This window comes from Pan troglodytes, chromosome 8, assembly GCF_028858775.2.
Source record: "Pan troglodytes isolate AG18354 chromosome 8, NHGRI_mPanTro3-v2.0_pri, whole genome shotgun sequence".
Taxonomy (NCBI): Eukaryota; Metazoa; Chordata; class Mammalia; order Primates; family Hominidae; genus Pan; species Pan troglodytes.
In genome coordinates this window covers 126,519,187-126,536,200 of record NC_072406.2, presented here as the reverse complement: position 1 = coordinate 126,536,200, position 17,014 = coordinate 126,519,187, and the positions used below count along the sequence as shown (strand labels likewise).

General features: G+C 48.1%; 1 protein-coding gene across 21 annotated transcripts in view; it reads left to right on the top strand.

Moving 5' to 3' along the window:
* The first annotated feature begins 7,375 nt into the window (after positions 1-7,375).
* The window catches only part of AFAP1L2 (actin filament associated protein 1 like 2), a 109,991-nt gene continuing 100,352 nt past the window's right edge, over positions 7,376-17,014 (top strand). For 10 of the 21 annotated variants that reach the window (XM_024346633.3, XM_009459286.5, XM_063782129.1 and 7 more), the window contains exon 1: positions 7,376-7,503. In XM_024346633.3, the coding sequence (XP_024202401.1) occupies positions 7,488-7,503 (16 nt within the window). In that variant the 5' untranslated portion in view covers positions 7,376-7,487. Of the gene's footprint in view, positions 7,504-13,050; positions 13,105-17,014 lie in introns of all 21 variants that reach the window. The other 11 variants (XM_024346628.3, XM_009459281.5, XM_063782123.1 and 8 more) reach the window with 2 other exon arrangements.

The window sequence follows — 17,014 nt, the reverse complement described above, 5'->3', positions numbered from 1 at the left end:
GAACACTTCCTAGAGGTGCAGCTAAAAGTAATCTTACTCACCCCGGTTTGTAGGCCTGTAACGCCTGACTTATGTAGGTCACGTCTGCGGAGATGTGGAGGTGAAGCCACCATGAGTCTGGAGAGGGGAACTGATGTGTCTTTCTTTTCCCTATTAAGTCACTGGCTATGGACTGGCACAGAGCCGAACTCAGAGGGACACCCAGGAGATCTCCCTCCTAGAGCCTCCGCACCCTCCTCCTCTCCTCATCCTCTCAGCCTTTGCTTGCTTTAAGCCAAACATTTATTGTTTCTAAAAATGCTGGAGTATTGCAAACATATTGGCTGAGAGGCTCAATCATCCTCAGTGAACACTTCCAGTTTTGAGATTCTGAGCCTCCGTTTCCTCAAATGTAAAACAATGAGAAGAGTGGACCCCAGACAGTGGTCCTCATTGCATAATATAAAAAGTTCTCATGTACCAGCCACTCAGATCTAAGAAATGTTAACTTTAGGCCTTATTGACTTCAGAGTCTTGAAAAACAAACGAAGCCCACTCGGACGAGTATAATTTTTTTTAACGGAAAATAACAACTGTTGGTGAGGATGTGGAGAAATTGAAACTCTTGTACATTACAGGTAGGAATGTAAAATGGTGCAACCACTGTGGAAAACAGTTTGGTGGTTCCTCAAAAAGTTAAGCATAGAATTACCACATGACTCAGCAACTCCACTCCTAGGTATATTCCCGAAAGAACTGAAAGCAAGGACTCATACAGATATCTGTACACCAATGTTCATAACAGTATTATTCAAAACAGCCAAAAGGTAGGAGCAACCCAAGTGTCCACTGACAAGTAAGGGATACATAAAATGTGGTATATACATACAATGGAATATTATTCATCCCTGAAAGAATGAAATTCTGATATATGCCACAACATGGATGAACCTTGAAGACATGCTAAGTGAAACAAGACAGACACAAAAGGACAAATACTGTATAATTCCACTTACATAAGGTGCCTAGAATATCAAATTCACAGAGATAGAAAGTAGAATAGTAGTTTCCAGGTGCTAGGGAGAGGGAGAATGGGGAGTTACTGTTTAATGGGGCAGAGTTTCAGTTTGGGGTGATGAAAAAGTTCTGGAGATGAATAGTGCTGATAGCTGCACAACAATTTAAATGTATTTAATGTCACTGAACTGTATGCTAAACGTTATTAAGATAGTAAATTTTCTGTATATTTTACCACAATAAGGAAAAAAATTAATTCATCCCTTCAAGGCTTTGTTCAAAGGCCACCTCCTCCATGAAGCCTTCCTCCTGCTTTATCCCACCCCATGCCCAACCAGACCTGATGTGCCCTTTAGCAATAATCTGTTTCACCAATCTGAACTAGAAAAGACATTTTGTAGTTTTTATTTTCCTTTTCACAGAAACCCCAAGAGGGATAAAAAATGGGACAATCATTCATTTCTTCATTCAACAGGCATGACTGAGCACCTACTATGTGCCAGGTGCTATATTAAACACAACAACAGGGGATTAATGCAATACACGAGAGCGCTATGAGTAGGGGCAGACTGCCTGGAAGAGCCAGAGTGCGGGGCTGTGCTGAGAAGGGGGTGCAGGCTTCTTGGGTCGGGGGACATCCTCAGAGGAGTGGCTTTTGAGCTGGCTGTGATATAGAATGTGTAGGCATGACGCTGAGAATAGTCTCAGGAATGGCTTTTGACAATACATGATCACAAAAGAGTGCCTGGGTGAGAAGTCTGGTCAGAGACACTGCTTCAGTGGGACTGCCTTGTGCCCTGCCCACCTGTGGCCTTGGGCAAGTTACTCAAGGTCTCCATCTGTGAAATGGGGGGAAATAATATCTGCTGTCCAGATCACTGTGAGAATTAAACAGGATAAAGTCTGTAAAGCAACTGCCTTCTGGTGGGTACCCCCTCCTTCTTGTCTCAGCTGGAGAAGCCCCTGGTGTTTGAAGGAACATCTCTGCTGCTGAGAATTGGTTTAGGACAGTAGGTGATCCTGAAGCTCAGTTCTCTTCCTCTGGACACTTTCAGCCAACACACCCAGGGGGCCTAGAGCCCTCCTACCCCATCTGAGCTCAGTGAAAACACTCGCTACCTGGATTGCAGGGCAGCGTTACTCAGTCTGCTCTGAGGACTGTCTGCATTGGAATGGATCGTTTCTGATCCTGTGGTCCAGGGTGGGGTCAGTGGTAGCACCCCCCAGAGGATTGAGCATGAGCTAGGAACCAGATTGTCTGATTCCTGAGGCCAAAACCCCAATGAATTTGAATCGGAATGTGAATGAACCCTGTGTGGACGTTGCAAAGCCACAAGGGGTTAAATTGCACCCAGGTTTTGGAGAGGAGGAGACAGTGCTGAGCTTCCAGAGGCCCAAGATTCCTATTGATGGTTTTAAGTGGTGGGGTTTTTTATTTTTTTCCCTTCAGTTTTGTTCTTGGAAAAGGCGGTGAATTCCCATTTTAAATTCACTCTGCATACATTTCTGATTGATTTTTGTTTTGTCTAGAGCCTCTGGGATTTGCCAAGTCTCCATCAATAAACTAGAGAGGATTTAGGGAAGAGGTAATTAAAGGGGCTGGGACAAGAGAGGAAAGGGGGAGAGAGGACAGGCAAAATGGAGATATCGAGCTGTCCCCAGCCTGCAGGGAGGGTGCTGCGGTTACAGGAAGTGTTCAGGGAGATGGCTATCAAAGGGTTTGCAGGGGTGAAACTGTCCAGTTGGAGCCCTTCGAAAGCCTGAACTAAGGGCCATGGTAAAGTCCAGGAAATTGGAGTCAGGAAACTTCATTTTTGAGTCCTAGTTTTGAAAGAGATTACTTTGAGACTTTGGGTGAGTCACCTAACTTCTTTGCTTCCTCATTTGTGAAACAGAGATAGCTCAATTTGCTCCTAGCCACCCTGGTGGGAGAGTCAACTCAAGCAAAACGGCTGCTGAGTGGGACCTTGTAACCTGGCCCTGCTGGCCCCAGTTGACAGCCAGGGCTGGGACCAGAGACTTGAGGCTTCCTTCAAAAGGAAGAGTTACACCATCAGATTCGCCCTGAGAATTTGAAAGGAAACCAGGACCCATTGCTAATAGTCTCTTGACACCGGTAGAATAGAGGATGGATGCCAGGCCGGGCCATTTGCAATATGAGGAAAGGAAGGGAAGGAGAAAGAGAAGGCAAAAAGGCAAGACACCATCCGTCCTGCCCCACTTTCCAGTTCCAGCTTGCATGGAGGCCCGCGGAACGCTGTTCCCTCTCCTCTTATCCATGAGACGTCAGCATTCTTGCCACAGCCTCTGACTTTTCTATTTCTTGAGCCCTCCTGAGCAGGCCCACGTGGAACAGGGTGCTGATGTAAGGGGCTGAGCTCCAGGGCTCAGACCCAGTGTTCTAACTCCCCTGGGAGCACCATGGGCCTTTCACTTTCTCCCTTCAACTCCCCAACCTGCAGCCACTTCTGAGTGTGACTCTTTTCCTGCTCATTGTCTCCATCCCCACCCCCAAAGCAGCCCAGGAGAGCAGGACTTGTTTGCCCTCCTCATGCTCTGCAGTTCCTGGAGACACCTGGCACACAGCAGGCCCCACATCTGAGGGCTGCATGACGCTGTTCACCTAACCACTCAAATTGCTGGAAACTGCAGAGTCGGCCTCAGCTCTTCTCCTCCCTCACACTCTGCTCAGGCACAACTTCCAGTAGGTTGCTGCCATCAGTCCTCTCTTCCCCATTGGCTTTTCCACCACCCCATAGCTTCTCACCTGGTGGGTACAACTGCCTCCTGTGCTCCCCCTGCTCTCAGCCCCTGGGGGATCCCCGGGGCACCAACACTCTTCAGTGCTGTCTAATCACCTCAGCTCAGCACTCTAGGCCCTGGAACAGTGCTGCACCCACCTTTCCAGCCTCACTTGCTTCATTCCTGGCTTCTCCCTTTCTGCTACAGCAACAGAGCTGTTTGACCCTGAAAAGGCTCATCTCCCTGCCTCTGTTCCCACTGTCCTTTCTGCCTGAAGCTGCACTCACTGTACCTTTCCTGTCACCTCACTAACTCGAACTCATCACACTCAGCCAGCTCATTGCACTCTTCAAATTCATGGAACTCAGTGCAGCCATTGCTGGTTCAGTGTCCTCTTGTGTGTTCCCAGAATCCCTCGTGTTTCTGTCTTATCAGAGCATCTACCTCACTGTGCTGTGTTGTTCACTGGTCTGTGTGCCCCATGAGATGGTAACAAACAGCCTGGCACTTCCTATGAGTGCCAAGAAGTTTTGTGAATATTTGGGGCTGGCACAGTGACTCACACATATAATCCAAGCGCTATGGGAGGCCGAGGTGGAAGGATCACTTGAGCCTAGGAGTTGGAGGCCCCATCTTTATAAATAATAAATTAACAACAACAACAACAAAACTAGGCGAGTGTCATGGTATGTGCCTGTAGTCCTAGCTACCTGGGAGGCTGAGGCGGGAGGATTACTGAAGCCCAGGAGGTTTTTTTATTGTTGTTGGTTTGTTTGTAAACATTTTATTTCATTTTAATTTTTGATTTTATTTATTTATTTATTTTTGAGACAGGCTTGCTCTGTTGCTCAGGCTAGAGTGCAGTGGTGTGATCTCAGCTCACTGTAACCTCCAGTTCCTGGGTTCAAGCAATTCTCATGCCTCAGCCTCCCAGGTAGCTGGGATTACAGGTGTGCACCACCATGCCCGGCTAATTTTTGTATTTTTAGTAGATACTGGGTTTCACCACGTTGGCCAGGCTGTTCCGAACTCCTGACCTCAGGTGATCTGCCCGCCTCGGCCTCCCAAAGTGCTGGGAAATACAGGCATGAGCCACCACACCTGGCCTAAATATTTTATTTCATTTAACACAATACATTCCAGTTTTACCTTAAATATATTTTTAAAAATATTTAATTTTCTGATTATTCTTCTTTTTCTTTTTAAACTTTTATTTTAGATTTGGGGCAAATGTGCAAATTGTTATATAGGTAAATTGTGTGTCATAGGGGTTTGGTGTGGAGATTATTTAATCACACAGGTAGTAAGCATAGTGCTCAATAGGTAATTTTTCAATCCCTACTCTCCTCTCACCCTCCACCCTCAAGTAGGCTGTGGTGTCTGTTGTTCCCTTTTGTGTGTCCATGTGTACTCAGTATTTAGATCCCACTTAAAAGTGAGAACATGTGGTATTTGGTTATCCGTTCTTGCATTAGTTTGCTTATGAAAATGACCCCCAGCTCCATTCTTCCTTGCTGCAAAGGACATGGTCTTGTTCTTTTTTATGGCTGCATAGTATTCCATGGTATATATGCACCATATTTTGTTTATCCAGTCTACTGTTGATGACCACTTAGGTTGATTCCATATCTTTGCTATTATGAGTAGTGCTGCAATAAACATACATGTGCATATGTCTTTATGGTAGAACCATTTCTATTCCTTTGGGTATATACCCAATAATGGGATTTCTGGGTTGAATGGTAGTTCTGTTTTAAGTTCTTTAAGAAATCACCAAACTACTTTTCACAATAGTTGAACTAATTTACATTTCCACCAGCAGTGTATAAGCATTCCATTTTCTCTGCAACCTCACCAGCATCTGTTATTTTTTGACTTTTTAATAATAGCCATTCTGACGGTATGGTATCTCATTGCAGTTTTGATTTGCATTTCTGTAATGATCAGTGTGAAGCCCACGAGTTTGAGGCTGCAGTGAACCAAGATTGTGCCACTGCACTCCAACCCAGGCAACAAACCAAGACCTTGTCTCTAAAAAAATAAAAATTAAAATACACATTTGGAAGCAGACAGATCCGAGTTTAACGCCTGCTCCGCTCTTTTCTAGCTGTGTGACTTTCAGCAAATTGCTTAACCTCTTTTCTTTTTTTTGAGACGTAGTCTCACACTGTCACCCAGGCTGGAGTGCAATGCACAATCTCAGCTCACTGCAACCTCCATCTCCCAAGTTCAAACGATTCTCCTGCCTCAGCCTCCCAAGTAGCTGAGTTTACAGGCCCCGGCCACCAAGCCCAGCTTTTTTTTTTTTTTTTTTTTTTTTTTTTAGTAGAGATGGAATTTCACCATGTTGGCCAGGCTCGTCTCGAACTCCTGACTTCGTGATCCGCCCGCCTCAGCCTCCCAAAGTGCTGAGATTACAGGCGTGAGCCACCGCGCCCAGCCGTAGCTTCTTCACCTCTATGAAAGAGATCATAATAATACCCAGGTCACAGGGATATCGGGGAAACTAAAGGCAGTGATGTACAGCCCTTAGCGCCGTGCCTGGCTTGTGGGGAGGGCTCCATCCACATTAGGTGCTAGTATAACTAAGAAAAATATTTCTACATGCTGTTGGGAGGGGTTGGGGGAGGTCTCCAAACATCAAAACTAAATCTGCGATTCCAAGGAAGAATTAAGAAGTCTTTTAGAAAACCACCACTGCCAAATCTTCCTTAAGTGTTCCTTCAAGGAAGCTGGGGAACTTAGATAACCAACCAGGCACCCAGCACAAACCGTGACTGAGATTTTAAAGTGAAAACTGAAAAAGTTTAAAAGAACACATAGATCTCTGGGGGGAGCATGGAGAAGACTAGGTCGCATTAAGGGCCTGGAAGGACCGGTGGCAAAAGGTAAAGGATGGAAGTGTGGCACTTCTGGATGGAGGCAGTGCAGGGTGGAGATTCAGAGCCATGGCCGAGCTTCCTTATGGAACCGGCGCCACCCCTCCAAGGCGGTCAGGTTTACTGGGCGCCCCGGAAACGGCACTCCCTGACTTGTGGCGTTGGCCCTGGAAATTCAGGTAGAAAGCAGCAAGCAGATGTTTTCACACACCCTGAAGTGTGCGCGATTGGCAGCGGCTGCCCAGAGAGGTTCCAAGAGAGTGGGAGCAATCCCCAAAGAACCCGGAGCAGGCTTGGTTGCCCGCCCCACTGCCCTCCTCGCCCCTCCAGGAAGGCCTAGGGCAAAAGCGCGCTGGCTCGGGAGCCAAGCGCGAGGAGCTCTAAGCCAGTCTCAACCTCCTAGCTTGGACCTCAGTCTCCTCCTCCAGGCATTGGGTTTGCAGCGGGCAGGGGTGGGGGAACAATCTTGGAGGCCCACCCAAGCCCGGCCTCCCGGAGCCTCCCCCAGAGTTTGGGAACGTCCCAGTCTCGTTCCCTCTCGACGCCCCCGGAGTCAAGACGTGAAGGGAGTGCCAAGGCGGCCGGGGGCGGCGAGCGGGGCCGCGGGCGCGCACCGACTCAAGAGCCGACTGTCAGCCTCGGCGGGCCGGAGTTCTCCGGCGCTGGGACAGGGGCGCTGGGACAGGGGCGCTGGGGGCGAGCCCTGGCGGGGGCCAGGTCCGAGGACCCTGGGCGCGGCGGCCCCGCCAGGAGGTCCGGCCGCGAGCGTGACCTCACGGGGAGGGGCCAGCGCGGCGGCCTGGGCGCTGAGCCGAGCGCCGGGAGAGCAGCGCAGAAGCCGAGCCGCGAGGAGCGCACTCCGTGGCCCCGATGGAGCGGTACAAAGGTGAGGGCGCGGGTTCCTGGCGCAGGTTCCTCGCGCGGCGCACACCCACTCCCTTTCGCCCAGCGACGCGGAGGGCAGGGCTAGGACTCGTCTTGCCAGGACTCGGGATAAGCAGAGCCCGCTGCCCCCACCCAGCCCGGACCTGGGCCTAAGAGGGGGCGACAGCGGCGCCGCGGACTGGGCGGGTGGGCTCCTAGGTGGCTGCTGCGGCCCGAGCCCTTTGATCCTCCCGGGCGCGGAAGGAGGGGGTCGTCAGTGGGGGGCGTGGCGGGGCTTCTCACCTGTTGCAGGAGAGAGGGTGCGCCCGGCACCCCACTCCACCCTCAGTCCCGCCGCACAGGAAAGATGCCTGGGGCCGAGGAAGCCCCGAAGAAGGTGGGAACCGTGCTGAGCTGCTGGGGGCAAAGGGGCGGGCTGTTGGGTCCTTTCTCCCGGGCGCCCGCCGGGCTAGGGGCTTCCTGCTCCCGGCAAAGCGCTTGGGCAGTGGAGTGGGCGCGCAGACCCTCCCCGGGCTAGGTGGGGCCTCCCCAAACGTCCTGCCGTTCGGGTCATCGTTTCTCTCCAAGCCCTTCTTTGCTCCCCCACCCCAAGAAAGGAGGGATGCGAGGGTCGGGGGCCGAATGGAGTGCCCGGCAGGTGGAGCTCCTGGAGGCGTCCGGACCCGAGGGCTTAGCTCAGTGCGCAGCTGGGCGAGCTTTGGGTTTGGCGGGGGCCAGGATCTCCGCCAAACCCTGGTGGGCGGGCCGTCCCGGGTGCGCCGGACGCCCAGCTTAGCACCCACACTCGGAGCCTCGGAGCTGGTCTACAAGTCTCGATTGCGGTTCTTTTGAAAAGGGAGTACAGGGAGTTGCCCCTTAAGAGGAACCCTGCGGGCGCTCCCCCCTCCCCCATTCTCCTGCAGACCCCTTCCCTTTGGAAAAGCCTCTTGCCTTCTCTTTTGCTGGACCGGTCTCCGCCAAACCTGCGGGAGGAAATGCTGCTTCTATATTTGTTTTCCCCTGGGAGAGAGTAATAAAAAGAGAACGCTCAGATTCCCAGGAATCTCACTCCCGGAGCGCTCTGATCCCTGAAACTGACATAAAGGGACCTGTTGGGACCGGCTTCCCTAAAGTAGTCTTGTCTTTCACTTTCCCATTGCTTTTTCTCATCTGGGTAGCCTGGTTACTGGTGAAGGCAAAAGATCCAAGTCCCAGACAGAGCTTCATATATTCAGGAAGGGTCTTTGCCGACAGCAGGGAGCCGGCGTGGGGGACAGGGTTAAAGGAGTTGGCCACCTTTGATTTCTTTCTGTGAACCCTCCCTGGAGCTTCTCTCGCATTTCTAACCCGGTGGTTTTCTTCTTCTCAAATTCTACTGGGATCACGTCAGTTTTGTGCTTGAATGACTGAATGCGCGCTTATGCTGTCTCAGACACTTGAGGAAGCCACAGTCCTGCTCCTTGTAACATGGCCGTTTGCACTCCCTCCCCTACTGGGGCCCCTCCGCCCTTCGGGAGGGACCCTCTCTGGGAATTCAGGCCTTAAGTTGAGCCTGACAGGAAGTGTTGGCCTCTGGGGTGCCTTCCAGCTCCCTGACTTGCAAAGCTGGGGTGTGTGTATGGGGGTGGGGGTGGTGTTAGTTGTAGGTTGCAAGCTACTTTCTCAAATCAGCATATTAATCTCTCTAAATCAGGGCAAATCACATTTGGGGTCTTTCAAAATGTCCCGTTATTCTCAGAAGGCTTTTGTATTAATAACTTTTGACTTGGCCCTTGACCTGATAAAAGTCTTCTTAGTTATCTTTCTCTCTCAGGAGCTTAAAATCCTCCCACCCTCGAAGAGGATCAGTTTTTGCCAACTGAAGGGAACTTCATTTCCAGGTCAGGGTGCTTATGTTTTTGGTAACACATGTATCTGCCTGATCATTTTGCAGTAAACCAGACACAGAGTGATAAGTGGGTAAACCTGAGAATTATCTAGGTTTCAGAGGCTAATCCAACTCAAATTCCAGTGTTTGACTCATGAGAAAGATCTTTATTTTGTCTCGCTGGTGTCATGCTGCTAATAGGTTTACTACACCTTTCACTGAGGAATTTGGGGATCCCCTGGCCCCAGGATATAGAATTCCCCATTCTCCTGAGAGGCAGATAAGTTGTGCTTTGAACACCCTTTAAATGGAAAAGTTCCTCTGTGCAAAATGCAAAACGAAGCCCATCTCTGATTAACCAGTGTAACTGACTAGAATCGGTAGTCTCTTCTTGCTTTTCAGAGACTGGGGCCATCTTCTTAAAGTTGAGATTGAATAGTTATTGGAATAACTAGGAATAGTGGTTTAAACAACAAAGTTAAACGGAAAAAAAGCAGGTTTATTTAGTTGGGCTCCTGGAGCCTAAGTAAAAATTGTAAAGAAAAATTCTTATTGTGTGTGACACTTTTTAAATGTGTTATTTAAATGCCTCTTCATTCTGTTTCTGTACTTCCAATTTTGAGCTCTCCCTCTCTCAGGTAGGTGGAAATGCCTCATGGCTGTCTTCAGAGTCTCAAAATGTTTTCTCTAATTTGCAAATCTTATAAAGCAGTTCATGTAGGAGAAATTGTCTTTCCATGTTCCTTAGCCTGCTTGTTATATATATTGTACATCCTCCAAAAATAGCCTATCATTTTTGGGCTCTGAGTGGATTTTCCATTGTCTTGTAGGATGTAAAGTGAGGTCTGGAGATGATGGGTGGTTGGAATATCACCCATGTGACATGCCTGTTGCAGAGACACTTCCAGACTTTCTTCCCAGTCCCTTCCAAGATTTCTGCTAGATAGCCATGACTCACCCAAGCAAAAATAAGGGATCGGGGAGTATGTGGGAGTCCCTTCCTAGAGAGATGGCACTTTTATGAGAGTTGCCATAAATAGCGATGGTAAAATGGCTATGTCTTGTATGTGAATCTCTTTGGCGTTGTATAAGCAGTAAGGCTCTCGCAAATGTCAGGATGTGGGGCCAAATCCTACAGGGTGCTTTGAGAAGGTTCCCATCCCTTTGTGTTTACATATTTATGACTCTCATAAGAGCATCCTTTTATCGCTGTGCATGAGCCCATTGGCTGAACTCACCCAGTGTGGTCACGCATTCTGGTTCTGACTGCTCTCCCAGCTGGTGAGTGAGTCTGGGCCAAATGTGACTGACCTACTATCTGTGGATTGTGCTTGGAACATCCATGCCGAAGCTTCCTGAAATTGCATCATACTTGGATACAGATGGGCCTGGTTGAGATATTCAGCTTCAATTTAGATCACAGTAATTGGTTGAAAGTGTAATTATTCTTTTTCTGCGGTTCTTTTGTTTCTGAATTTGATCATCCAGTCCCCCCACTTAGCTCTAGGGCACTGGAGGCAGATATGAACTGCAAAGAGTCAATCCAGTAAAATACTTCAAAGTTTATATGGGAATCCTGAGATCTGTGGTCAGGGAAGGTCTGGAAAAGAAAAGCAAATTAAAAGAGATGGGCATGCTACCTTCAGGAATCATCTGTATTTGTTATTTTTCAATGCCTATGAACTCAGGTTTTTTTGTGTTGAAGTTCTACCTAAGGCAGTAGTTCTAAACCTTTGCTGTGCATGGAATCATCTGTGGAGCTTTCAAAAATATGGATGTAAAGGCCCCACCCAAGACATTCTGATTTAATTGGTCTAGGGTACAGCTTGGGCATTGTATTTTTTAAAGGTCTTCAGGTGATTCCAATATGCAGCCAAAGTTGGGAACCAAATTTCCTCCAAAAAACATGAAATGTCAAAAGAGCAAAAAAGATCAGTAATTTTATATACACTTTCCTCACCTGGAAAAGTAAAAGCAAGTGTGGGGTGAAAGGGATGCCCCCCCCATACTCACACGATGTGCCTTAACCAAATCTTGTAATACCTGCAGAAATCTACTGTAATCACCTTCAGCTATTAGAGGCTTTAAAAGGCTATGGGAACGTTGCTTAAAAACGATCTCAAATGTGGTGCTTAAAATCCTAAGCTCAGGGTTTGCTCCTTGTACTTGACCCTGAGCTCCCTGACTTTGAAGTTGCGTGGGAGCCCTGGATGATGTGGCAATGAAATGGTCTGAAACAGAAATACTGAGAGGTCACTTTTGGTGCTGAAAGGCCAAGCAGAGTGGGGGAATTCTGCTTTGGGCTCTTCCTCTCTTCTGAAGGGGTGGGAGCCCTGGGAGCTGGGCTGCTTCCAGCACAATTAAAGGGCCAGGAAAGGCCAAGGAGCTTCAAAGCTGAGGAAGCTGTGCCAGTTTTCTTCCAATTCTCTTTCATAATGGGAAATGTTTCTTTAAAGGCTTCTGTCATTCAGAGAAGGGAGACTTTCCTCAAGCCAAGGGAGGATGGCTTTTTCTGTCCAGAGCCCTGGCTGAGACATGAAGGCAGTCATGGTGCAATGAAGAAAGTAGTGGCTCAGGAACCTGGAGACCCACAGGCTTCATTTCCTTGGGCAAACTGCTGAGCTCTCCAGGCCTCAGTTTCCCCATCTGGAAAACAACCTCCAGTGTTCGCAGTGTTCCTCTATCTGACTTTCCAATGGCTCTTCGATGCTAGTTGTTCTGTGGTCACTGAGGAATCTTTGGAGAGAGGATGTGTCTTGGGGAGGAGAGGGAAACGAGGGAGGGAATGTGGGTGGGTAGCCCAGCAAAGGTCAGTTTAGGATTGTGATTCTTATAAATAAAACCAATTTCCTGTTGAGAGCTGGAGAGTAGCAGACTTAGTGGGAAAGAGAATGCCGTAGGCCATGTGAGGAATTCATTTCTCAAGGACTTTTGTGTGACCGTGTCTCCAAAGATTGTTCATCGAGCCCAGAGCCACCCTCTGCAACACGGACCATTATTCACTCCCATTTGAGAGACAGGCCAACTGAGGCCTACAGAGATTAAGCAACAGTCCAGACAGTCAGAAATAGGATATAACATCCCTGAGAACTGAGTCTCTAAAAGGGTAGAATTCCTTTTCAAGGATTTATTTAGGAAAGAAGTGCTCAAAGCAATTTCAAATTCATTCCTTATCGGTGTCCCTTCAGCCAGGGAGGGACTACCTGCTCAGTTAAACTCCCCTCAATCTTCAGGACCTAGCCCACATGTCTCTTCATCCAGGAAGCCTCCCCTGACTCCCACTGTGTACCCTCATTACTCTTGGGATAGCCTCATTAATGCCTAGCACATCGCAGGTGGGCAACAAATATTTGTGGAATTAGTGTCACATTTGTCTAATAATTGTACATGTCTATGTTTGTTTCCCTGCCAGGCTGAACTCCTTCAAGACAGGGACTTTGTCTTTCCTTATGTCCCTCTCCAGCCCCTGGAACACTGCCAGCTGCATAGTGGGTGTCTGGGACATGATTGGGGAATGGGGAAATGAACAAATTCCAGGCAAAGAGATCACATATTCTCCCGTGCTCTAGCTCTGGAGAACAGACCTGGTTCACAAAAAGAAATGAAGCAAAATCTCAAAGGCAGATTCCAGAAATGGAGATGAAAGCCCACAGTGGCCACCCTTGGCTTTCCCGACTTGAGCCTTATTTCTGTCTATTCCAGCACAGGGGTGTTGCTGTCTGGTGGTACAGAGAAGGATCCGGCAGGTTTCTGCGTGTGAGTATGAGCCTGTCTGTGCCCTCTGCAGCAGCTCACCTGGCCTCCAGGGCTCCCGAGGGTGCAGACCTGGCTCTGCCCATGCTCTGGGTGGATGGTTGAGGGAGATCAAGGAGCTGGGCACCGGCCTGGGCACTCAGGGGCTCGGGATTCTAATCTGGCTTTTGCCACTAACTCGCTATGCGACCTTGGGCAAGTCAATTAATCTTTCTCAGCCTTGTTTCCTCATCTGTATGAGTGAGGATAATGATTACTAATCTACCTTGCAGGCCACTTGGTGGAATAACTTGTAAGAGCTATTGGTAAAGACTTTGAGAAAGAGAATGTTAAATTAACGCAGGGGAGCAGATACCCTGAAACCTCTGGCATGTGGTTCTGATCCCACCAGTTCCTGCCTTTTCACAGTTCATTGGGGCTCTGCCCACTGTGTGCTTTTCAATGCTGTTGGGAGATATAAGTTGGGGCTTCTCAGCCTCTAGGCATCCTAGCTTCTCAGAGATAGCATCTGTGTATTCTTCATGTCAGTGGAGAAAGAGATAGGTGACGAACTGCTCATTTGTTATGTGTAGAGCTACATCCTAGCCCTGCCTGACTTTTCTCTGATGTCTCATTAAGTCCACATAGGAGAGACCCTTAAATTCAAATAGTAGCTTTGAGCCTTTTCCTAATTTTCTATCACTCGACTCTCATATTCTCCCCAGTTAGTTTCAAAAAACAAACTAACCACAAACTGCATTGAGCGGGGAGAAGGGAGAATGTGTAGAAAAACAGGAGGAGCCTGCCTCCCCCTGGACGCGTTGCATTGGACTGATGCAAAAACACAGTGAGGCCAGGGAACACGGACCTCACATCTCTCAGGGGAGTCTGGTATTAGGGAGGAGTGGGGAGAGGCACCCATGCCAATAGAAATCCTGTTCTGCTGTTTTCTAAGCAGACCCCTGAGTTCTCTTCTCACTTCCTGGAGCTCCTCCCAGGACTTCAAAGGCAGATACAGTCCTGGTGGACTGTGGTGAGCTTGTACGGAAGCTCAGCCCCAGCACACTGCAAATCAGCCTTCTGCTGGAGATTAAAGCAAGAGAGGCTAGCCAGCTGTTAGCTCAGAGACAGCAACCACTGTGCACCAGGAAGAATCCAAGCTGGGTGAATGTACAGTCCTACCCTTGGAGGTAGCTTTCCCAAATTGAATGACCAGCCTTCCGGGCTTGCTTGGGACTTTCCTGGTTTTACCACTGAAAGTCTGGTGTCCCAGGAATCCCCTTAGTCCTGGGCAAACTGAGATGGTGAGTTGCCCTATTACCGGACCTAAGCTTTAGTAAAAGTTTCCGAATCAAGAGTTTGATTTCTCCATAGCAAAGATGAGCTGGAACCAATTATTTTGTCTCTTTGACAAGAAAGTGAAAGTCCAAGGCTTAAAAACTGGCAGATCGTAACTTACCACTAGTGATACACACCAGTATGCTAAGTGAAAGAAGCATACTGCTATTCAAGATTCAAAAGCTTGCACACTGAATGATTCTATTTATATGACTTTCTGGAAAAGGCAAAACTATAGGGAAACAGATCAGTAGTTGCCAGGACTGGGACTGGGGGAAGGCGTGAGCCACAAAGGGCGTGAGGGAAATTTTTGGAATGATAGAGATGTTCAGTATCTTTATTTTGGTAGTGGTTACACAGCCATACATACTTGTCACAATTCAGAACTGTGTAGTTAAAAGGGCTTTTTTTTTCTGTGTGTAAATTAACCTCAATAAAGCTGACTTTTAAAAGCACTCTAGCAGTTGTGATGCTGTGGTATAAGATGAAGGGTCAAGGTCAAGGTTGGGCATCATGGGTTGTAATTAGCAACTGAGTCTTGGTGTGGGTGTGTCTGCAATGGTTCTGGAGGTGTATGCAGCAGAAAAGGGTGAGAAATTTGGTACAAAACAAAAAGGCCAAGGGCTCATGCCTGATGACATCCTAAATGCCAGAGACTTTTTCATTAGGCACAATCAGTGTGATAGTGGAAGCTCTCCCTTTGTTTAGAGAAAAGGCAAAAGCAGCTCCCCTAAAGGCCAGGCAGCCAACAAGCCCAGGAGGACCATGGAATATAAGAGCATTAGACTCAGGTTCCCACCCTGGGAACTCTGCTGCTACCCACACATGGATCTAATGTACTGGCTTTGGCAGCCTGTCTGCAAGTCTTTTTTTTCCACCAATAAAGTTATTGTATTAGAATTGAGTAATCAAGTCTGCAGGATAATTATTTCCTGGTTGACTTTGTTTTTGGCAGTCCTGCTTGTCTATGCTAGCTAGGATTGATTTTGAGGGGAAGAACCCATGATTTATCGAAATAACACACCCAGTCGCATTTGATGTAAAGAATCAGTCCTCTTATTTCTAGACAAGGAGAAGCCTTCTGATGCAAGGGCAGAATTACCAGTCATCACTGCACCAGGCCAGCGGACAGGATGTGGAAGTCCCCAAGAAGGAAGAAGTATCACTCTGGGTGATCTGAATGGACTCTTAAGATCTTGGTGTTTTCCTTTTTATTTATTTATTTGTTTTTTAATCAAAGCCCATGTTGAATTTGCCTGTTCTTCAGGTGAATTTTGTCTGGCTCTGTACCCTGGGAAGCTGGGTCTGTGTCTGCATCTCTATTAAGCACAGCCTGTTGGAAGGCTGTGGAACTTCCATCCGTGAGGACTACATGGGCTGAGGTCATGTTCAACCATGAATTATACAGGAGAATTTCCCACATGCAACTTTTTAAAATCACAAACACATCCAAGCCACTAGTCACCCACAAAGGCAGGTCTCTTCCACCTGTTCCAGGGTTTTCTGGAAGAATTACAGACTCATAGCCAGTGCAATCCTTAGTTCTAATTGTCTTAGTTTTGTTAGGGGAAAGCATTGATGTTAGAGAGGCAGGCAGTGTTTTTGTGCATATTTGAAGTGAAATTTCCCTGATGCAGGGTCAGGCCTGGCTTGTGGCTGGTCAACCTAAGAAGGGTCGGGTTTGGGGCAGCCCCAAGGCCCGCGTCTGGTTTGAGTGCAAGGGAGAAGCTGGGAGCTTATGAGTGGGGGATTCCAGATGTTTCCTTCCCTGGGCTGCACACCTCTGCCACAATCTCCCCTGGGCTGCCTGGGCACACTGGCATCTGTTTGGGTTTGGGGGACTGTCTTAGCCTTCTTGTTAGCCCAACAAGTGGGAATCCTGCCATTTCCTTCCATCCTCCACCCCCCGTTTTTTTCTCCCCCAGTTTTTATACAACAGGATTTATTCATGTTCACTGTATTCAAGTCCCCAGATGGGGGGAGAAAAAAAAGATTGTTGAATGAGCTTATTGTTTGGAGGTTTCACTGACTTCTTTAATTTAATACCCACAGTCCTAGAACATATTGAACTGATTTACTAAAATTCAAATGTGGTCCTTTTGGAAGGAACTCTTCTAGGGTGCTTCGTGTCCCCGGTATCAGAGCTGGGACCTACTGGGTGGCAAGTTTGCTTGGGCCATCTTCATGGTCTTGGGTCTCCTTGGAGGCAAATATTCTGTTACTATCCTAGACTCCTTATCAGCTCACAGTGGTCAACACCCTACCGCCCTTTGCATTGTCAGGACTTTTGCGGCACCCAATTCTAGCACATTCTTTGAATAAAGATGAACACCAACATTAGGTACTACAGTTAACAGAAGCCCTCTGTGGCTTCTGCTTGGCAGTTTCCTGCACACTTAGGGAGAATAAAGGATGGTGAAGTGGCACCTACTGCCTGACTGCCCAGTGCAGGGCAGCTGGTCCTTGACTGACATGGCAGAGTTGGATCACATGTCTTTGGCATGTTTTAGAGATGGGGTCCCTACCATTGATGTTACCGGAATTGTGGCTGAGGATCATGGCGTGCATGGTGGTCAAGCACGGTTTCTGTATGGCT